Source organism: Onychostruthus taczanowskii, unplaced genomic scaffold (assembly GCF_017590055.1).
Source record: "Onychostruthus taczanowskii isolate IOZ18803 unplaced genomic scaffold, ASM1759005v1 scaffold13, whole genome shotgun sequence".
Classification (NCBI taxonomy): domain Eukaryota; kingdom Metazoa; phylum Chordata; class Aves; order Passeriformes; family Passeridae; genus Onychostruthus; species Onychostruthus taczanowskii.
In genome coordinates, this window is record NW_024498462.1 from 8,759,859 (window position 1) to 8,783,142 (window position 23,284).

The 23,284-nt window shown below is 46.0% G+C and overlaps 1 protein-coding gene across 1 annotated transcript in view; it reads right to left on the reverse strand.

Annotated features, from left to right (window-relative positions):
- Window positions 1-23,284, reverse strand: part of GPC4 (glypican 4) — a 66,824-nt gene that overhangs the window by 12,529 nt on the left and 31,011 nt on the right. Inside the window, exon 3 of the mRNA XM_041396605.1 lies at window positions 10,069-10,460. Within this exon, the coding sequence (XP_041252539.1) occupies window positions 10,069-10,460 (392 nt within the window). The remainder of the gene's footprint in view (window positions 1-10,068; window positions 10,461-23,284) is intronic.

A 23,284-nucleotide genomic window follows, 5' to 3' on the forward strand; every position in this document is an offset into this window, starting at 1 on the left:
CTCCCAGGGCTGCAAGGACAGGCAGTCCAAGGGGGCAGCCACACTCAAGCTCAGGGAAGGCAGTAAAATGCACCCAAATCAAAAGATGTCACACAAAGCTGCGTTCTCCGAGCCCTGCTGCAAACACATGCTGAGGATGATGATGGTGGGATTTTTCAGGAAAAAGTGGGACGTCAGGAGGGGATGTCTGACACGACCCCTGTACCAAACCCACTGGGAGCATGCCCTCCTCCTCAGCGGGGCTGTGGCTCTTCCTGGACAATTGCCCAGCAGGGCTCTCCAGCACAGAGACCAGCTCCTTTATATCACATTCAAGTCCCTCAACACAGCATTTACATGACAGATACCCGGGTTCATTTACACTCAGCACTCATCACGCTCAGTAACACCACTCCCCACACCAGAAGGAGGTGGCAGCTACAACCCTGCAGCTGAGGACAAGCCGGGAGGACCCTCAAAGCCAAAAGCCACAGTGCAGCCGCTGGGCGTGCGAGTGGAGCTGTCTGCAGCAGGCACGTCACCCCTGAGCCCTCAACAGGGCTGTTTTCCAAAGTGACTCATGATCATTCATGTTTGATTCACTCTCTGGCCCAGCTTCAAAACATTCATTGAAACCATCTCCATCCAGCCAGTCCAAGGAGCATTAGATCCATCCCGACCACGTGGTGGGTCCATCTGAAGCATTGAACAGAGAAGCTCCCTCAAGAGCAAGTTTAAGTGTTAATTAGCCACATATGAAAATAGAAAATTAAGATGCAATCAGAGATTTGCTGACAAAAGAGGAGTGGTGTCTGGTGTTTTAAACAATGCACCTGAGACTCCTTGTAAGGCATTTAGGGAAGTGCTCTGAAGAGGCTGTGATCCAAGACTCTGCTGGAGGAGACACACGACATCCCTGACAAAGAGCAAAGTCCCTCAACACAAACAGCTGGAGATGTGGATGGCATTCACGTGCTGGAGGTCTGGGAACTGACTTCATGGCAGAGGACAATAGGACTAAGTGGACATGAATGTACACAAGCAAGTTCTGGTATCACACATATGCCGAGGACCTTACTATTGCCCATCTCAGTGCGAGGACTATGGAGAAACTAAGCCTAATCTTCTGGTGCAAAACCTTGTTGACAGGTGATGAAACTAGGAGGCAACCGATTTTAACAAAAGCAAACCAGAAAAGCAAAAGCATTACACAATCAAGCTGCCTTTGTTAATAACATCAGCAAAATTTTAAACCCCCTTTTCTTATGGAAAGAGATGACAGGTAAAGATCTGCTGTGTTTCTGACAACTCAAACCCATGGATTCTCTTCAGCAGGCAAGTGAACTGGTTAGAGACAGAAGGACAGTTTTCTGCAGCTGATGTAGCTCAGCACTGGATTCTGGCTGGCCAGCAATGTTCATCAGACAGCACTTCACCCTTCTTTTGTCCACAAAGAGCCTGTATGGCTGAGGAAAAGGAGAATCCATGTAGAAGGCTGTTTGTGGTGGCTGTGGAATCTGATTCAGATGCTCCAGAGCATATACACATTCTATATTATATATATATTTGGAAGGCACAGTGGGAGCAGGAGCCCCAGCAGAAGGCTCCCTATTGGGAGAGCATGGCTTTAAAGGAGAGCTGGATCAAATACTAAGAGCTTAAGCAACAGAAACCAGCTAAATCAGATGATTTATAGTTGGAAAACTGGAAACAGACAAATGTAAAGGTATCATCTGCTATCCAGATGGTGCAGTCCTTGCACAACAAAAAAGTGGCGGGGGAACTAAATAACATCTCGCACCCAGAGACAAGAGCTCTGAAGGACGCTCAAGTTTAGTAGTTTAGTTGTTTCTCTGATAAAAATCCCTTCCTGTGTCACTTAGCGGTGGGTGACAGGACCTTCATGCCAAGTCCAGAGGCTTACCAGTTGATCCTGGCCATCCCAGCACTGTTAGCCCTCACAGGAGTGCTCTGCATCCTCCTCGGGAAGAAAAATTAGGAAAATGTTGACAGCATGAGCCAGGTGCTAGAGCAGTTTGAAGTGAAATGAGGAGCAGGAGGATTCCCCAATCCCACTGGGGCAAGCTGCAGCTTTATGAAAGGGACTGCATGGCAGCATGCTGCAAAAACCCACCAGCAGAGCTGTGACCCAGGAAGCCCCTTCCCATTTTAGGTTCCCACCTCGTCCCACGAGCGCTGAGCAGCAGCAGCCCCGCAGCATCCCCCACTTTGATATTCCATAGGGGTAGATCTTTACAAACCCCAGCAGATGCAGGGGAAACTGAAGCTGCTTTCCTGCATTCCACAGCAGGCAATATGCAGTGGTCTCTTGGAGCAGGTCCTTTGAGCAAAGACAGGGAATGATTTTAAAAGCCAGCGAGGTTTCGGTTCCTTCCTCACACAGGTTTGAGTCCTGCACAGAGCTGAGCAGAGGGTGATCACAGAGGGGTGATGGAAAAGACAAACCCCAGCCTGCAGTGACTGCCAAACTGAGCCCTGCTAGTGATGGATGTAACCCACAGGGAAGCTGTTAGTGTGCAATACAGTTGCAGGTAAAGAGGAAGACAATGGGCAAATTCATCAGTCTAGAATTGGCATTTTATCGTCTCAAAAAGCAACAGGAAGGCACAACCAGAGATCACTCTAAGAGAGAATTGTGGGGAAGACCATGAGCAATTACACCTCGTTACAACAGTGATAAATGCTTAACTGCTTGAGTAGCACTGCAAGGAGAACCTTAACCCCTGGCACGGGGCCTGTACCCAGTGCAGACCAGCTCTGGCTCTGTCAGTGGGGTGTGCCATATGTTGCATTGGCAATTCTTCACAAGCTTTTAATGTTGGCCCTGCCACGCCAGGTGCAAGCTCTTAAAACGCCATTGTATGTAACAGTAAACCCAGATATGCTTTGTTCTGGGGTTGTGTTTATCTTGGAAAGCAACTCAAGTTCATTCAAACTGTACTCTAGAATGACCCTCAAAACCAAGTAATCTCCTTTCTAATAAAGCAGAGCACCGGAGAAAGCTTTATTTGCTGGAGGGGATTTACTCTGGTAGATTTGAACCCAGGTAGTAGTAGCTGCAGTGCACATACCCTGTAAAAGCTTCTGATAGAAGTAAATGCACTCCAGTCCCTTCCTTTTATCTTGTAAAATTTATTTCCTTTCCATGGCGTTCCACGCCACTGCAGCAATCTATCACCCTGCGGTTTCATAATGTAAATTACAATTTGTCCATATCTATACGCTTTGTCAAACGTGAAGATTAAAAGCTGCTAACAGATGTGTTTTGGCACCAATCTTCCTATCAAACTTGCTCCTTAAAAATACAGATTTGCACACAATTCACAAAAATTAAGTGAAAAGCAAACAATTTGGGGCTTAATGCAAACATTTCATATCACACTTGTTGGGGTAACGTCCCAACTTACATTGACTGGTAAAGGTAAAATCATGTTCCTGTAAAAATGACATGCTCTTGGCATGGTAATATCTGGTTTTTTTCTTGGTACCTTGTCATACCCGTCCCATTTCAGAGTTTCACATGAGGGAAACTGTTACACCCTTAGCCTTTTCCAACTTGCTGGTAATTGCAGCTGGATGCATTCCTCTGGTAGAAACATCACCACTAAAGTTCTCACCTATGGAGTGCAGTGCCTTATCCACAGGCTACCACAAAACCACCAAAACCCAAGATAAACTGATCTGTGCAAGCAGATAAAGTTCAGAGAAGCAACCAGATTCTTTTTCATCTACTTCTCAAGGCAAGGAATAGCTGAGGAAGGATGACAGAACTCCAACCATGGACAGTACTGCAGGGAGCTCCCACAGCTGTCAGACAGCCAGAGCTACATTACATTCTCTCACTCTACCCTCAAGTTAACATTAAGAATGTTAATAATAACATTTAAAATCCTGTCAGCTTTAATAACTATTTATAATAACACTGATAACTCAGGCTTTCTTATTTTCCATGCTTGCACAACAACAGCGTTGCCATGCCAGCAGCACAGCTGCCAGAAAACAAAAAATCCAACAATTTGAAAATAAATGTGGTGAAATTACTTTTATTTTATACTGTGTTTTATTTGCAAAAAAAAAAAAAATTACAGCAATGCTGACTAAAAGACTGAAAGAGTAACTTCCCAGTGACATGGAAAGATGATTTCAAAAACATACTCTGGAGCTGCCTGTGAGATGCTCTAGGTGAGCAGTCATCTTAGACAAGTGAGTTGTCATCGATTTTTGGGACCAACACAACCCTACTTGCATCATTTTTTCCTTCTCTCAGTGTTGTGCAAGAACCCTCAAGAACATCATCTTGGCACACGCTGGTCCTGACGTTCAGCTCACTGTGAGGCAGAACATCACTTGGGAGGCTCCTGGTTTGCTTCCCCACCCCAAATATTCCAAAGAAAGTGTTTTGGAATTAACTACGTATTTAACCAATTTTGCTGGCCTGGTGCTAAAACATTAATAGTTTAGACAGCATCTGGTTCAACCACAGATTTAGGCCCCTGAGGTCTTGCATAAGGGAATACATTTAGGAGTGATCTTGGGAACTGCACGACTCTGTGTCTCAACACTTGCTACCCATGGCAGTGCCTGCTGCACGTTATCTCGTGCGAGGAAGAGTTCAAGAGTACATTTCTGCTCAATTCCCTACTTAGAGTGTGCTCCCCCCACTCCAGAAGTGACAGTGCCGAGAGGAAAAGCAGAGCCCCTGAGAGTCACAGCACCAGGCACTCGAGCTGCTGTCTGAACATTCACATGCTTGTCTTCCCCAAGAGCAGCCCCAGCCCACAAGGGGCACGGGGACCTCAGGGTGCCAGACAAGGGGATGCCTCTCCCTCTGAACACCTGCACAGCCATGCAAGGCCCAGCATCTCCTGCTAATGGTGCCCTTGGGACCAAAGGGCCTTTCACATCAAGCTTGTTCACTGTAGGAACAAGCCTCTCCCTGCCTCAGACACCACGGATCATGAGGAATGTTCCGTTTGCTTGAATGAGTAAAGCAGCAGGGACATTTATCCAGGCATCTACAACCAAAACCATCCTTAATTATCCTTCACATTGTTTTCAAAAATAGCAGCAGAACCACAGTGCAGGGCAGAGAAAGAAAAAGCCAAAACCATGCCAGTGGACTGAAGTACTCATGCATGACACCATCTACTCCAAATCCACAGTCCTATCCAGGCACTCCCAGCCCTAAATCTGAGCTGACTGCTGCTCCAGCATGCTTTGAAGGCCTAGCACAGGCCCTCAGATGGCTGGAACTGAGGCAGATGCAGTCACATTCTTGGCAGGTCTTCTCAGGGTCATCTTTGATGTGGAGAAGTGCTTGGTATTGTTTTCTGCATTGATGTTTGCCCCTGGTATGTGGAAGGAAATGTCCTTGTGCACGGCAGCCCCTTGGTCTGGCCTCATAGCTTGCAACCTGCTGCCTGGAGAGCACTGCCCCTTTGGAGGTCCCTCTGCTACACACTAAAAGGGCTCCTTAGCTCCTCTGGCTGTTTCTTAGTTACCCACACAGCAGGAGTGCTGCCCTCCTGCCCCTTCCCAACGCATGCAAGCAGCATATTCCATTTCTGTCACTCCCCTGGCAAAGTTGGCTCTTGCCTGAGCAAGATATTGCAGCCCTTCAATATAGGAACATGGAATTCTTTCTGAAAGAGGATTACAGTCACATTCCCCTAAAGTCAAACCAAGGGCAAAAACTGCACAGAGGAAGGTTGGATCTCTGACTAAACTTTTAGATCCTCAAATGGTAATTACTAGGGGGTATAACTTTACCAAAACCAGATCTTGGTGCCCTACTATTTGTGATTACAAAAACAGTCTTAATTCTTATCCATTCATGGTTTTATTATTTTCATCACTGCTTCTCCTAAGCAAATGGCTGGTCCACATACCAAAAATGACACAAGACACAGTTCAGTTTGCTCATACAGACCAGCAGGTCAACCAACAGCTCAACCTGTGGTCCACAGGTCCTTCATTCAAGATGAGGGTAAAAAGCCACTGGGCTCCCACCAGCTTTGGAGCACCTGTGGGAAAGCAATCACCCGTCCCCCTCTGCAATTCTCTTCATAAACATTTTGAAGAGAATGCCCTCCTTGGCTGCTACCACTACACCTCATTAGGGCAGAAATGGCAATACAAAGAAAGCTGACCTCCTCCACCCACTGGGACATCTCCAGCAGCCTCCTCTTGGTTGCTAATGTCACCAGAGGAAGAAGTAGGTGTAACCATCACACGAAACTGCATTATTTCATACGGCTCATAACTGTGCTTCCAAATTAAACACCATTTCTTGCATGCAACTTTCAAGCTGCTGCCTTTCTCAGGGCTCCCAAGGATAGACTGGAATACCCTTTCCAGCAGCCCAGATGCTTTGGTGGCATCTCATATCTCATGTGGCTTTCAGCACACAAATGCTTCTTGAGGAGGTGATTTGAGAGCCTCCTGAGCTCCCAGCAATTCTGCCTCAAATTATAGGACACAAGAGGGAAAAGTGGTAAAAGAATCCCAAAACAACAATTTATCAGGATAAATTTCCTGGGGGGCTCCAGAAAACTCTCACCACCACTGCCAAGTGCAGAATGTCACATCCACCCTTCCTGGTCTGCAGAGAGATGGTGACACAGAGCCAGGAGTTCAGTGCTGGGTGGCTGCATGCTTCAGCCTTCATGTGCCTCTGCTGCTGACCTCCAGCCAGACCTCCCCTCCCAGCTCCTCCTGACCCCACAAAATGCTGTCAGGGAGCCCAGCCCTTGATTCCACTTCTTCCCTTGCAAACAAGGACCTTCACCCCATACCTGTACCTGACCTGCACCCTACAAGCCCCAGTGCACTTTGCCCTCAGAGGTGTCACGACCCTTGACCAGGCTGTGGGTTTAATGGCATGCAATTATGGGAACATCTCAGCAGCCTGAGAACTGCCCACTTGCAGGTTCTCATCCTTTTTCAGTCACTCACGTCTCTGCCTTGTATTTGCTCCTTTTTTCCAGCCCTGCCCAGGGCAGGAAATGTCACTTCTGGCAGCAATTTAACCTGGCTGACTTCAGTGCTTGTCCAGGGCTAAGTAGCAGGAGAGTGATTAGGGGACAGGCAGATTTCCATCTCCCGAAGGCCGGGGCAGGGAGGTCAGGGAGAAAGCAGCCAGCACCAGCACAGGACAGGGAGAAGCACTGGAGGCCCCCAGCTCCCCACAGCCAACCTCAGAGGCCTCTAACAGGCAGAAACAGCATCCTGAACAGACCTGCTGCTCAGAACAGATCTAGAAAATATCGTACTTTTTAGGTCCAAATAAGGGAATTTGAGGGGTGAAGACTTGAGCATTGAAACTGTGGAGTTCAGACAGCTTGAAAAAAATCTGTCCTTTCTCTCAAAACCATACAGCTTTCTCTCTGTTGTGTATTTCAACACAGTGGTACAGTTTTTGATCCATTCAAGGCTGAATTTAAAGTTATTTTCTAGCATTCTGGCTCAGAAATCAAGCATACTTGCAGCTTTTCAGTATTCTCTCTTCTTTTACCCCTTTATTCCCAAACTCACACAAGAACAATATCCTTCTAAATGCAACTCCCTAGTGAAGATGTAAAAATATCTGGGATCATTAAAAAACTATCAAGGCCATTGCACTGTAGAGTGCTCTTTGCTCTCTTGATAGTATCCCAGGAAAGTACACAGCTGGGCCTTGCATTAGTTTGTATTTGTCCTCCTGAAGATTTTCAATTAAACATTTTTAACTTACTTGTCACAAAGCACATTAAAAGTAAAACTAATTTGCATTCCTTCGGACATTTTTTCATAAAGAAGAATGAAGATTTATCCCCCAAGTTAATCCCTGATATAAGCAGTCATTCCACTACAACTCCTGAGTAAAAATAATAAGGAAGGAAAGTCAATGGAGTCATTACATAGAGCTCAGCAAAGCCAGGCTAATCTATATGTAATGTGGGAAGCCCCAAAACACAACCGCAGAGCAGCAGGCATAAAAACATCAGCTTTTAAACTCATGTCTAGAATTTCCCATTGTGTCTTGCAGAAACACGATGTTAGATTCCCACTGAATGCGATTAAAACACTACTGGAAAGATTATTATTCCTTCTACTGCTGCAGCTAAAGCTTAGGTATTCAGCAGCAGGGACTTTTGTTACTGCTTGGAAAAGTCAATCTGTTGCAGGATTTCCACTGCAACTTGTGAAATTGAAGTGGAAAGCAGAGCAACTGTGATTGTCCATGGCACGTGAGCTATTTTTGCAGCTGCGTGGGACTCTGGGTAGCTTTCCACACTCAAGCAATTAATTCTAGGGTTGAAGGCAACTCTACACTCAAGGATCTTCAAAAGGGAAAGAGAAATCACAATGCCACCTCGGGTTCACGACTGATTCGTAACAGATGCAGGGACCGCAGCCCTTGTGGTTCCGTGTCAAGTCTGGAGATGTTTTGATGAATTCTGAGCAGATGGAGCATAAACACGATCCCTCACCCATGCACGTTTACTGCCTATCAAGTAATTGCACTGTACAGGGGCTTAATGGCCAGACCTCCCACCTGAATATTTCATCCACACTCTACAGCAGTGAAAACCCCATCCCCTGACCACAAGAGCTGCCACACAGCCACAAAACAAGGGCCAACAAATCTGAAACCCCAACTAAGAGTCAACAGGCTTGGCCAGTGGCCTGGCACAGAGACATCACACTTCATCTGCCACCACCCCTCCCTCCCACCAGGACAGCATCCCTGAGGCTGAAAGGTTTTGTGATCTCGTAAGAGTGATCCCACGTGTCATACATAAACCTCCACACACCCATCCTCAACCAACAGTGCATTAGTCTACCTTAAGAGTCATCCTTATTAGGTGGGGAGCCAAGGTGTCCAAGGACCTGTCACTGCTAACTTGCAACTCACTCCTGGAGTCTGGGTATTTTAGTTAAGCAGCTCCTTCCTTGCTAATATTCTCTGCCCTTCCATACATATTCTGGCCTATTGCCAGCTGTTTGCCTCATTTCTCTTCAGGAAAAATTAACATGGAAGCAGATTTTTTTTTCCCCTATCCTCAGAGATAGTGTTTTAATATTATCCGCATAAGTAAAAGAAATTTGAATGATTATCTCATTTAAGGATGCTGTTTGTGCTGCCTACAGAACTGCATTCTGCTTCTACTAGTATCTGAACAGCTATTCTTTTTTTTTTCCTGGCACTTGGGGTGATTCAAAATCCAGCCTGCTCTTTCAGCCTCATGTTTTATTACTCCATAACCAGGTACAGAGAAAGTAAATGTCTCTCTGCCCAATTAAATGATTACAATAAATCTTCCACAGCCCACAGGAAATGAGCTGAGTTTGTTAAAGGAAATCGCTAATATTTGTTATCTTACATAATCACTTCAAGGGGGTTATTGACTGTTCCCTATACCATACAATCCAGACTAAAATTAAAGACAAATCTCATGTCAAAAAAGCAGCCACCCCACTTAAACAACTCCAAAGTGATTTATATGAAGAGGGAGGTAAACATTTAAGTGACCAACACATCACAGCTGTTTTATTTCCCAAAAAGTGACTTTTCTAGAAAAGTCTGAGGTCTAACTTGTGCTGCATGTGTGGCACCAAGTACAAGTGGCTTCTTCCCTAAGCAGATGGCTCAAATTTACTGTTGTCACAAAAGTGCTGCTTGCTCATGTGATCTGCCTCTCCCCATGCCCTGGAGCAAGGAGCAAATCATCAGCTGCTCCATAATAGACGCTTGCAGCATCCCTGACTCACTGTAATTTAAAGGCAATATTAAGAAGAAGATACGGCCATTACACAAGCAAACATGGTTATTTCCACTGCAGAAGGCATTTAATTTCCTGCTGTTGTTGCTCCCTAGACAGGAGGAAAGCATGCACCTGGGGAACTGGGCTGTGGTGTCCTCAGAACGTGACTCTACCATGTGAAAGCGTAGCCTACATAGATGGAGCTGGGTCCCACGCGAGCTCAACTACCACCACCACCTCTAGGTACAGGACAACAGGGAGAGATGCTGCCCGTCATGGCTCCAAGGGACACGGGGACAAACACTCAGGGGACAGAGCTCACCGCAGACACTTTGCTGATGACGTCCCTGGCGACGGCGAGGCCCTGCGCGAAGGTGCGGGCGGCCACGAAGGCTCGCGTCACTTGCAGCTTGAGCTTCCGCGGCACGTCCCCGAAGGGCTTCAGCTGCTCCGTGTACTTGCTGACACACTCCAGGTACTCATCCGTGAAGTGGTACTGGGGGTTGACCAGCCGGAACATGCGCTCCAGCAGGCGCGCCCAGAACTCGTTGAGCATCTCCTCCAGGTTGACGTTGCTGCCCACGTAGTAGCGCTTCAGCTCCACGAAGAGGTCCTTGAAGAGCTCCGAGTTCTGCATGTACAGCCGGCCGTACGTCCGCACAAACATGTCGTTCAGAGACTTCTCTGCGTTCTCCAGGAGCTCCTTGAAGAACTCTAGGAAAGAGGGAGAGGAGAGATGGTAAACACGGGAACTGAGTGGTGTGTTCACACACTCCTACAACCGCTGCTTAACTGGAGGATTAGCACAACGAGACCATCATCAAGCTGAAATGGAAAATTAAAGGACTCCCCCTGAAATTTTCCATGTCTATACCTCAAAACTATGTCTATATCTCAAACTTTTTGATTAATCTTCATAAACCAATCCCCAAAACTCTCTATAGAATGGAAAACTTGTATGAGTGAAATATCTCCTGATACAAATATGAATATCATGATTAAGTCAACAAAAAAGACAAAAAAAGCACAAAAGTTTCTGATGTTTCTATTTAGGCATCTTAAAAGATGTAATTTCAAAGAACACCATATTGGAAAGCAAAAAAGGTGGTTTTGTGAAACAGATGTTTTGCACAAATGAGTCCTTCTTTCCAGTTCTTGACAATTCATTTTCCAAGATTATCATAAACCAGCCTCAAAAATTGAAAACAATTATTATATTTTAAAAATAAATTTAAAAATCTACCTGCAGGTTCCATCTCCCATTCTGCAAGTTCATCTCTCAGGCCAAGGCCTGACCACTTACCCAACTGGTCCTGATCACAGAAGGAGCTACAGATGTTCCTGCCAGTGTGAAAACCCCACAAATATACCAGAATTTGCTTAAAATCTAAGGCCTAAACACTTGGCACAAAAACAAGAGATTTTTCAAATTATGAAGGACAGACTGGGTTTGTGATCTCTGTAATTTTCTAAAAGCAAATCCCCACTTTGGTTCACTCTCTGGGAGCACTGAACAGCCCAGAGTGGCTGCTGCCATGTCTTGGCAGTGCCACGTGTGTCTCCAACACTGATAACAAGTTGATGCTGATACCACTGCAGAAGCAGTTTAAAGAACATGTCCTCCAAGAACACATCACCACATCCTTGACACGTGTGTCTAAGCACAAACCACCCTGCCACAAAGCCTTTGCCTTGGAGATTTGGCATAGATGAGATAAAATAAAAAAATAGGGGAGGGGTCCAGCAGGCCAAAAGCATTTGGGCCATTTTGGAAAAAAACTCCCTGCTCTATGGCTTTGGGGGCAGCTAAGGAGGGCAAGGTAGGTGCCACAGGGACAAAGCCTCCCATGCCTGTTTGCTCCAGCCCCACAGGGAGCACCAGCACCCCGGGGAGCGGGCCCAGCCGGGTGAGGAAGCGAATTATTTTATGCATGCCACCAGCAATTGAGGATTCTGACCTCTGCTTTTCTGTGACTCATATTCAATAAATATTTTTTAATAAAACATGCCTCTGTGGTTTTCTAAATCCTCAAAGGAGCAATGCTTAGAGCTAGAAGTTGTTATAAGAGGGGGGGGAGAAATATTTTGGCCCAGTGTGAATTTAAACCTTGTTAAAAGACATTAAAAGTATGCTGAAGTTCAGATTTTCGTCTTCAAAGTGCTCCAGTACAAACAAAGCCTAACACAGAAAACATTTTCTGGAAAAACTGAAACATTCCATGAGTTCCTGATGAACAAAGTCATGGGGTTCAATGCCTGACACGGCTGTATATAATGCAGCCTCTAAGGAGCACAAGAGAAATGATCCAGGGAAGAGGAGATTGATTTCAAACACCCAACACGTCCTCTGTCCAATATCAGCAGGAACCTCCACTTTCGTTCCCATGACTGGCATTTCCTCTCCAGGAAGATTTTTTTCTGTTGAGTTTATACTATAGAGATTAGCTTGGTGTATATTAATTTCTAATTCACTTAATCATTTTGAAGGCTCACTTCCTTCCTTTGCTCAGACCTTTTAGTATCACCAAACAAGTTGTTTATTTAAATACTTCTGTACCAGGCACAAAACCTGCTAGATGCATCAGCAAACTCTTCAAAAATTATTAGATTTTTAAAATTATATTGATGGCAAATCTGGTAGATTTGCCATCGATATAATTTATTGATGATTTATTTACTCCAACCACCAGTCTAAAGAACCCAAGGCAATGTTTTAAGCCAAGAAAGTTATCTTAAGTAATAAATCCATATTACCATAACCAATTTATTCTCCTGACCAAACTAATTTTATTGGTTACACTCCAAGTGGAAGTTGAATAAACTGTATCCAAGCTTTAGAGCTCATCATCTCTTAGCAATTTTTCATGCGGGCTACAACGGTATGTTCATTAATTATCACAGAGAAAAAATCCTGCAATCTAATTAGCAGCAAATACCTGCACACCCGCAGCCTTCCAGCCAGCAGCTTTTCCTTGCCCAAAAGGAAGGTAAATAAAGGAAATGAAAACTTCCCACCACAACCAGGCACTTCCAAAAGCCCAACACAGCACTGCTGAAGGAGGCAGCGTGCATGCACAGCGCTGTTGTCTCTGGCTCAAGCTTCAACCACCATTTTCATGGACAGAAAACTCCCATTCCCAAGTGCCACTTCCCAAAGAAGCAGAGAAGGAGGGCAGAGGAGGCTGTGTCTGCAGCCTGGAGTCAGCATCCACCCCTGCCAGCACATGCCTGTATCCCTGAACGAGCCAGACAGGATGCCCTGGTGACCAGTGCCTGTGGCTTGGCCACTGGCTGCCACTGCTGGCACCTCGAGGCTCCTGGGGTGGAGGTGGGTTGGATGGAGGGGGGGTGATGTCAAGCATGGCACTGGGGATGAAGGGCCACTCAACACAGCAAGCAGGGATGGACCCAGCAGTGGGATGTGCATGGCATCTTCCTCCATGCAATGCACAGCACTCTTAACCTGGTCAGCAGCAGCAATTAAATTATGTCTACAGATGCATTTTAGTGTAGCTGTTGGCACAGTGTAAGTCTGCATCCTCAGTTTCTATCTCCACATCAAGAAATCAGCTTGGGCGCCACAAGGAACATTAATCTTTTCTCTGTGCGAACTACGGGCACAGATGCCTGCAAGGAAAAGAAAAAAGCCTGAAAGTCCTTTTTATGAGTTAAATGCTAATCTGACTAGGAACTTGCTATATCTAATTAGATACTAATTCTCCCCTTCACAGAAATGAGCTGATTAGCAAACACCAACATAACCCAGCATTAACCTTGCCACCACAAGAAGAAAAATGGCAGGTTCCTCTCTTACGTCTTGACTGTTTGCTGGGTAAAATAAATGACCACCTTTCATTTGTATTAGAAGTTGACTTGTTCTCAAACAAAGCAAACACACAAAGGCCTCGGTTGCTTATTTTACAGCACTGTAAAAGCACGTTTTACAGCTGTGTTGCAAGCAATCTGTACTCATTAAATTATCACTCTGACAGGCTTCCTGTGAAAAGCTGTCAAATGCAAACATTTTTCACAGACGACAAATCATACTTTGCCAGTGCTCCCTCAGACACTGCTATCTGGAGGGATGGCAGGCTCTCTCTTCCCTCCAGTTATCTTGTTTAAACTCCCTGGACAAGGGCTGGCCCCTCTTGTCGGCAAACAGGCACACACACGGTTGGGAAGGGTTTCACAAACTGACCTGCAAGAGCAGCTCGTGGCTCCAAGGTCTCCCTGGCTCTCCTGACTAAGAGCAGAGCCTGCAGAGAGGAATGGCTTACACAGAGAGGATGAACCACAGACAAGGCTTTGGGATAACATGGCACAGCCAGCTCTGGTCCAACCTGACCAAAGAGCAAGGCCATGCTGTACTGCTTCAACACACCTCAGCCAAGTCCTGCTGGTGCAAAGTCACCTTGTCACTCAAGGTGATGCTCAGGAGGAGGAGCTCCAGGCTGAGGGAACCAGCACTGTGGGATCAGAGCCACAAAACCTTTCTTAATGCCAAGAAACAATTTTAAAATTTGTCTGTATTGCAGAATGAATCCTGTGCATGCTACGAGCTTTGATGCTCAAAGGAAGATGACATTTCCAATGCAATTAACTTTAAGAGGCAGAAAAGGCAGTAATCTGCAGTCAGGCAATCTACAACTCTGGGCTCTGTTTATTCTTTTAACATTTTTTAATTTCAGGGTAGAATTTCAATGCCCACCACTTTGTGAAAGCCTAGAGATGTCAGGAAATGGAAGAAAGTCAGGATGTGACATATGTGCCATCTCTGCAATAAAAATCCTGGGGAAAAAAGTCTCTGCTTTTGAACAAATCATTCTTTCAAAAAGCACATTGAGAAACATAACCATAGCTACTTGGAAATGTCCTTTTTTTCAGATAAAAAGATGTATTACCTCTCTGCAGCTTGAGGGCAGACCAGCCCTGCCAGTAACCCAGTGCAGGAGAGCACTGCTTCTCCCCAAGGTGCTTCCACATGACATCAGATTCCACTGCCAGAATAATTCAAAACAATCTTTCTTCCAAATTGCAGATACATGAGCTAATTGAAGAAACACACTCACTCCACCCACTGCAAGACAGAGTAAATCCCACCTCCAGACAACACATCTACTTCTTTTGACTTTCAGACCCAATATATTTTTGCTCTTGGATGCATAGCTGCCACCTGAAAATATTCTTTTTTGTCCGGTTTGGTTTTTTAAAAGTAAGAAGGGATGCAGTGTTTTCCTATTCCTTGTGCTAACATTTTCAGATATCTCAAGAGTGGGATTTTCATACAAGAGGGCTTTTGCTAAGGAGAGTCCACTGCTGCAGGGCACAGTCCTACTTAAATCAAAGGCAGCCCCTGGAAATGAGATGAACACATCAAAGGTGCACATTCCCCTTCACCCACAGACAGATTTGGCACTTCTGTTCATGCACTGGCAACAAAGGAAACAGCAGCAAACATTGCCTGGTTGAGCTGCCACCACCTGCCCTGTGCCAGGACCCCAGCACTGGTGTCCTCAGCCTCCCCAGCCTGCCCCAGGCAGAGTCCTCAGGGCTGAATCCAGAGCTGACCACGGCAGGAGTGCAAAGCTGCGCTTTCAACTTCTTTATCTTCAGGAGCAAAACACATTTATTTCAGGGAATTCTTTCACACAGAGAGGCACAGTGCTCCACAGCACCACACTTACTGCTCTGTAACCACTGCAAAGCGTCAAATCATCAGTGACCCAGGGCTCAGCTCACCTAAAACCCCCACATTTTATAGAACAAAGGAAACCTCAACTGCAGTGCAAAAAAAGGTCAAGTCTTATCCAAGAGTTCGGCAAGGCTGCTGAGCCAATGTGCTTGCTACAGACACCCATCTGTTGCCCATGTTCAGGTGTGCTGGGGCCCTTCCAAAAGGACACCAGGGCTGCCCTTCTGCTCCCAAAAGCCACCAGACATGCTGCATTTCCCATGCACCAGGTTTCCTTAGTTAAAAGCCAAGTTTTCAATTGGCCTTATTCTGTTTGAGGTTTGCAAATCAACTACACAAACAGATCCCAGGTAGATGTGCAATTACTCAACCACCTTAAAAAACAAATAAAACCAGGTTCAAGCACGCATATGGAACATGCTGAATTTTTATGGGCACAATTAATTAGTTTCAGATAATTTGCCACCCAGCATTTTGAGCATACTCTTAATATATTGTCCAGATTATGATTAATTAAGGACCGTCTGTCTTACCAAAACCTTTAATTTGCTTGTCTGTATAGACAATTATGCTTTCTAGCGTGCAGAAGAGAACACTGCCACAAAGAGATTAATTATATTTTCTCCTTAAAAGGTTTACTCATAAAATGTCCACAACAGCAAGATGGATTCCCAGACAACGCTCCTGCCCAAGCCACGGCCCCACAGGCTGTGCCGTGGACGGGCTGGCTCCATCCCTGGGTTTTCCAGAGGTGCAAATGCAAACTCCACCCTGCAGCTGCTCCTACCGTCTAAAGCAAAATCCAGTCCAGACAGATAAATGGAATTTGGGAGAAAAGAGACAAATGTTTCACAGCTCTCTTAACCTGGAGGCTGAAGCCGTCCACAGCCATGCCACCTAGTCCAAAGGGAGAAAAGTAATTATTTTTTTCTGAATGTGCTTCATTATTTTTAATATGCCTTCACTTCCTTTATTGCATATACAGCATTTGTAATTTCCACCGGGAAAAACAAATCCTAGCTTAACAACCTTTTTCCGGAAGTGTTGAGAAACCGATGAACACATAGTGTTAACACATTTATTGAATATGAACTCAGAAGGGCAGGGCAGATCCACAAGCTGTTTATCTGTCCTGTTTTCAAACATGTGTTAGCACTTATTGACATGGGAAGAACTCTTGAAGAAGTACAGGCTTAAATCTTGCCAGTGTCACAGCAACAGGCCTGACATGGGAAGAACTCTTTCACAGGGCTTGAAGAAGTACAGGCTTAAATCTTGCCAGTGTCACAGCAACAGGCACAATATGTGAACACTGCAGAGCTGGGAAGAACAACATCTCCCTGAACTTTGCTTGATTAGTGAAAGTCAAGACAACATAAACAACTAGGTCACAGTCTCAGAGGTTAAAAAAAACCAAAACCACACAAAAACCATGGTATCTAGAAGTTCTGGTTTCTGGAGCACTATGGGGCTAGTGGAGTCCAGAAGAGCAGGGCAGAAGACAACACACAGCACTGGGTAGCACCATCAATCACACTGACACTGAGCTTGTTAGAGATTAAGGAGCAATGAAGGAGGAGGACAATGTGGAGATTGCTGTCTGTGATCCAAGAAACAAACAGCAGCACATTGCATCCTGCTGTACGTACCAGTCATCCCACAAACTAGAAAACAGTGAGAAATGCCCTTGGTCCCTTCTTAGTCCATCCTGCTCTGCCACATCCATGCAGCAGGATGAGCCCAGAATTCATAGCCTCCTCATTCCTGGTTTCAGGGACTGTCACTGCTCACACATCCCATTTTTGGTCAGCTATGCTGAGTTTTCTCCCCCTGCTTCCATGTTGCCTCCTCCCCAAGCAGCAGGTCCATCGTTCCCAGCACTTCCATCCCCCTCCTTGCAACAACTCTTCCTCAATGTACCTCCCTACAGCTGTTTCTTCTTCCTCCATTATTTGCTCCTCCCTCTACTCCACCCATGCCTAATTTTCACTGCACCCATTCCTCAATCTCTTCAGCCACCCTGTGATTCTCAGGGGTTTCAGCCTTTGCCCCACATCCATCTGGTACCAATACACCAAGATCCCAGCCCAAACTTCACCTGCTAGTGAGCTCCTTTAGGCTGCCTCCCACACCCTCCCAATGCAAAGGAACTTTCTGGGACACTCACTAAGGTATTTCACAGGTACATGCTTTCCCAAGCCTCCCTTCCTACTGCTGTCAGAGTGTGAGGAGGGCTTGCACTACTGAACAATGGGGATGTCTTTCCTGCTCCCATTACCTCAGTTACCCTCATCTCATTACACTTGCACAGAGAGCTCTTCCAGCTGGGGCTGCCTCTTATTTGTTCAGCCAGCATGTGAGTGGCTGGACACTAAGACATTACAGTACATTAAACACTAATAAAATAGCTCCAGCCCTGCACCAGTGGGTTATCACACCCCCAAGCCAAACCACCACCAAAATGGGCATCCAGGGCAGCAGCTACCAGGACTATGCACATAGGCTTGGTGGTTCCTTTGTGCAAGAAGGAGGAAGAGAGAGTTAATTTTAAACAGACAAACAATAGCTCATTGACTGGTTGACATCAATTAGTAACCAGAGAGCACCAGGCACGTTTCCTGTAGCCATGTACAAAGCCTGTTGCCTGCATCTTTGCTTTTGGGAAAAAAAAGCCAGAAGGATAAGAGCAGTTTACCTGTGACCTTAAGAGCAGAACTGCTTTGACCTGAGATCACATAAGAGTGTTTCATCCCCCCAAGCCCATATACTAACTGCTTTTTCCCCTTGCTGAAGTCTTTGCTTAGTTACAAGATCTAGTATCTTTTTTCCCCCCTCTCCTAATCAACAAGGCAGGAACCCCCTTCACCTCACCCTATGAGACTTCCTATTTCTGTGGTAACTTGAACTTGACCTTAGGATCTTTCCAAGCCTGCCAAAAGAGAGGTCTGGCTCTCACCACTGTCAGACAAGCACAACCCTTCTCAATGAACAAAACTAAAAATCATGGTGGTGTACGTACCTCCTTAAAAACATCCAGATGGAGAGGAGCCAGTTGAACAAAAACAAAGAATAAACAAACTTCCAAGGCACAGACAGCAGACAATTTGTTTCATTGCTGTTGCACTGAGTGGGAAAGCACAAACAAAAAGCCCACAAGTGGGGTTTTCTAAAGGAAGTGTGTTGGTGGTTGCTCCCTCCAGCTTCTCCTCAATGACTCCCTCCCTATCCTTGGGAAGCAACAATCTCAAACCAAAGGATTGCCTCCCCACAACAGCTTCTTTGAGGTCAATTTTCCCAACATTTTCTGCCCTGGTTGGCGTGAGGTTTGGTGCCATTCATTTGTGGGGAGGGCAGAACAAGGCTGCACCTTCACCTCACTGTGAGTGGGTGCAAAGACCAAACCACACTATTGTTTGTGCCTTAACGATGCCATGGTCATCAGTGCACTCACCTGAAGGTGGGTGGCAAGGGGAGAGCTCTTCCCACCACACAGGTTTGTTCAGAAGCTCAAACTCCATGCAGCTCTGGCACAGCAGAGGTCCACCACTCAGTGCTCCAGCTGTGCCAAGACACCTGGAGCTGCCTCCTGCAGCTATGAATGTGCTGGCAGCCAGCACTGACCCCATGGTTCTGGGTGCCACAGACACGGGGGGACCCTGCCAAAGGAGCAGGATGAGGGCCCAGGTCCCTGCTCCCACTGGCAGTTTCCAGTAAAAGAGTTAATGTGAGATGAAGGTCCCCAAAGGGCAGTTATTTTGGTAAGGCAGAGCACCCCGATGGGCTGCCAAATTCTAACTATAGGAGCAGCAGGCTGGGCACCTGTGGGGCTCATCTTTCACTGTTTGCCTCCACACTGCCTGAAGCAGCAGAAAGGAGACCACCAAAAGCTTTCTCTTGTCCCCTCTGTGTCCTTCCCAGTTATTAATACATCCCAGCTATGTATCCCACTGCACCAGCACACCTCCCTGAGAACTCATACCTGGAGATAGCAGCAGGAAGCAAAGGGTTATCTGAACAACAAAACCTAAATTCTGAAATTAATTACAGGCTTATTCCTTTGGTTTCAGCAGAGCTTGGAAGCTATTTGTCCAGTGTTCTTTTGACCAGTCTCTTGGATTCAGCCACATGCCAGTTCATTCTTCAGTGAAGAAATTCATGTACCCAGGAGTAACATAGGGCTCACACTTTGGTCAAGGGCACCCTGGGATGCTTCAAAGATACTCATCATGATCACACTTTGTGCCTGTAACTACCCTGCCCAATCAAACATGGAGCCCCCAAACAGGAATCCCTCTCCAGCCCCTCTGCCCGCTCCTTGTACAGCAGAAGGTTGTGTGTACCATGAACTTGGGGACCCCTGGCCAGCTCATTCTTCTTGGATTTGGTTTCTTTCCACTTACTGTCCCCAAAGGGTTTCCTTTTACACTTCTGTATTTGTTTTATCTTAAATGCTAATGGAAAATCCAGAGAGATTGGATCAGAAATGGAACTCCTGGCATTTAATCGCTTCCCAGATGCTGGCGTGGGCTGCACCATTTGATACAACTCCTGTCATCTGGGCATTGGGAACACCAAACCTACTGCCAGCCCAGTCCAGAGACAGACCCCTCACACGCTTCCCTCCTGTACAATGAGGGCTGCAGAAGTTTGCTGCCTTGCCTAAGCCTGGAGTGCACAAAAGAAAGGGACACAACTTGGTTTAAGTGCAACAACTGAAGTGCTTGTGAAATACAGGGGCAGGAGAAACAAGGAGCTTGGGGGACTCAGCAGCCCCTCTATTTTTTTCCCCCCAGAAAAGGGCTTAGCACAACAGTTACATCTTCCAAGAAATTCAGGATGTGTCTTTAAAAAGTGAAAAGTAAGAACATCTTATCTAGGAAGCAACGGAACAGCGGAAACACTGCAGAAGAGTTATGGGCTATGTCCTGTCCTGGCTCCAATTCCTCAAAACAGCTGAGCAGTTTCCCCAAAGCACTGTTGGCTAGCACAGACCCTGGCATGGAAAACTTCAGCCTCACAGGGCAGAAGAGGTGAAAGTTCAAATTTAATACATGGAACTGAGCATTTATGCAGACTTAATGTCACTATTAATTCTAATAATGTTATTAATCCCCAAGAGAGTGAAGGGGAGGGCAGTAAGTTGTGAAGATAAGACAAGGCACAAGAGATTTCATTTAAAAAAAGGGAAGGGGTATTTAAATCCCTGACTGCTATAGCCGCTTCTATGGCATGAGACGTCACCACAGTCAATTCCAGCTTTCCCATGAATGTCATTGTCACAGAAGGAGACACTTACATGGCCAGAAAATTTTACCCACTCTTTTAATTTCTCAGTGAAGCCCACAAACATATCTGAGATTATTAACCAGCAAATTTTCACCTCTAAAATAATTTAGCAATGGTGAATCCAACAACTCACAAAGTATTTTTTATTTTAACAAAAAAGCATTTCCCTTGCTGCTGAAAATACACCTCTTACTGCAACGCTGGCATCAGGCTAGTGGTTTAAATTACAACAGGGGAGACCTCCAGGGGCACACATACCTGTACTGTAAGCAAATATTTAGACAGAATATGTAAGATATGGGACTCCTGAGCTCCACAAGTTCTCCCAGTGCCTGCAAACCAAATATGCACAGGAGGATCTGATGCTGTCACATAATGCACTGGGAGCTGAAATGACTCCTGGACAGCCCTTTGGGGATGGATAATCAGCAGATTGTTCCATGCTCCTGATTAAAGAGGAGATAATCCATTTCCGTGCAGCTTTGGTGTCAGATCAGAGCAATTCTGGCAACAGTTCCAACAGCACACAGCACTCCAGCAACAGCTGATGCAAACACTCCAGAAGCCACAGGGCATCCCAGCCTCCATCCAAAGGATGTGCCGCCACTTGGACTGTCCTTCTGAGCAGCAACTGCTGCAAAGGTCAAGCACATAACGGAGGCAGGACAGGTTTGCCTTTCCTCCCAGACCTGAATGTCAAGGCTGGGAGATTAGCAGCCACAGAATCCACAACAAAGATTTCCAAAGGGCTGGAGGACAGGGTTTGCTGTTTGGGCTGCACCCTGGAGTGGCCGATCGCAGCCCGGGGATGTGTCACCCCTCAAGAGAAGTGTCCACTCCATCTGAAGTGAATCTGGTCACTGGAATAACTCATCCTGCCTACTCAGTCACTCTGCACAGCTGTAGCACAGAGGATTTCATGTCAAACTGAGGAAGCTCATTTTTGCCAGTTTTATTTCCATTTGAATGGATTTAGCTACAAGTGATAAAGAAGGCCTGAAGAGCTGCAAATAGTAAAATCAGAGCTTGGGTCCATGCAGAAGAGCAGCTCTGGAAGGGATTGTGTCCTTTTCCAGTCTCATCCCTAAGGATCAGGACAAATATACGGGTCTCAATTGCCTCTCCTTCCTGTAGTTTGGGTACATTAGATCAAAAAGTGTGGGATAAATCACGCTGGGCAAGAGGAACTCAAATGTGCAGGACACAACTGACCACAGCTGATCTGATGACCAACCACCAAGACCAAAGGAAGGAAATGCCATCCCACAAGCAGCTAAACATTCAACAGCAGGCTCTTAAACAAACAAAACATAGCAGTCTAGGGCATGGAACTCCAACATTTTTATAGAAGAGCCTGAGGACCTCAGTGAAGAGACTCCTCAACCTGCTCCAGCAACCAGGAGGAAGGAAGGTGTGCCTTCAGCCTCCAGGTGACTGGGCTGGAGGGAGAGAGGCAGTCATGATTAAAAGCCTCCCAAGAGGTAAATGACGGAGGGTGGTAATCAGCTCATCTCTACTTCCACCCCAGGTAAGATTAAAGAAAATCCCTAAATCAGCTTTGTCTGCAGCAAATGAAGATTTAGTTCTGATATTAGCACTCAAAGACAGAGTCATTAGGCTTTGGGACAGGCTGAGGAGGTTGCCAATTCTCCTTCATTAGTTTCAGTTGAGGTAGAGACACGCCCTTGAGGGACAGGCCAGGCACACTAAATCCAGCTTTCAGGAACAGCTGAACAACACCATCCCCTTCCAGACTTGCCAGTCAAGGACTTCCCAGGCTAAAGTGAGAGTGAGACCAGCACAGAATATACTCTGAGAGGCTGACAGGAGAACCACAGAGCACAGGCAGAATAGCCTGTGCAGGCTTCCTTCCAAAGCTCAGCTATTTTGAAGCCCTATGCTTTGACAGGCATCCATTTCAGCTTGGCTTAATGTCCCCCTGTTCTCACACAGCCCTGCAGCCATCCCTCCCCCCACAAAGGGGCAGATGCACCTCTCAGGATGTCAGGGATGCTAATGCAGCGACCCATGCATGCTCTTTGTTTCCAATGCAGCATTTCAAACAGCCTCCTCGTTCATTTAAGGTGAAGCAGATGCTGCTCCTCTGGTCTCTTTGAACGGGCTTATCTATGGGCTGGATTTCATTAAGTGTCTTGTTCTGCATTTAATAAGCTTGCAAGTCTAGACACTTTGGTTCTCCCTCTATCACCCCTTTGGTGTACCAGCAGGTAGAGACAACAGAGGTTAAGAGGGAAATATTTAGCCAGCAGATTTAGATGCTATCAAGATGATTGCATAATTCTACTTTGACTCACTGCAATTTCATACCCAGGGATTTTTTTCTCTCACCTTAGTGCCAATCCCTTTTGAAAGTAAGAGGCTGCTACCTGCTGTAGTAGTGCAGAGGAAGTTGCTGGGAGGTTCAAGGCATAAACTCTGGGGTATTCATAAAAAACTCACATTGAACCACTGACCAAACAAGGGAACAAATGTCCAGGAGCTGCATGGGGGAACTGTCCTTTACCACAGAGTGTGCTGGTGATGTACAAGCAGAACTGTG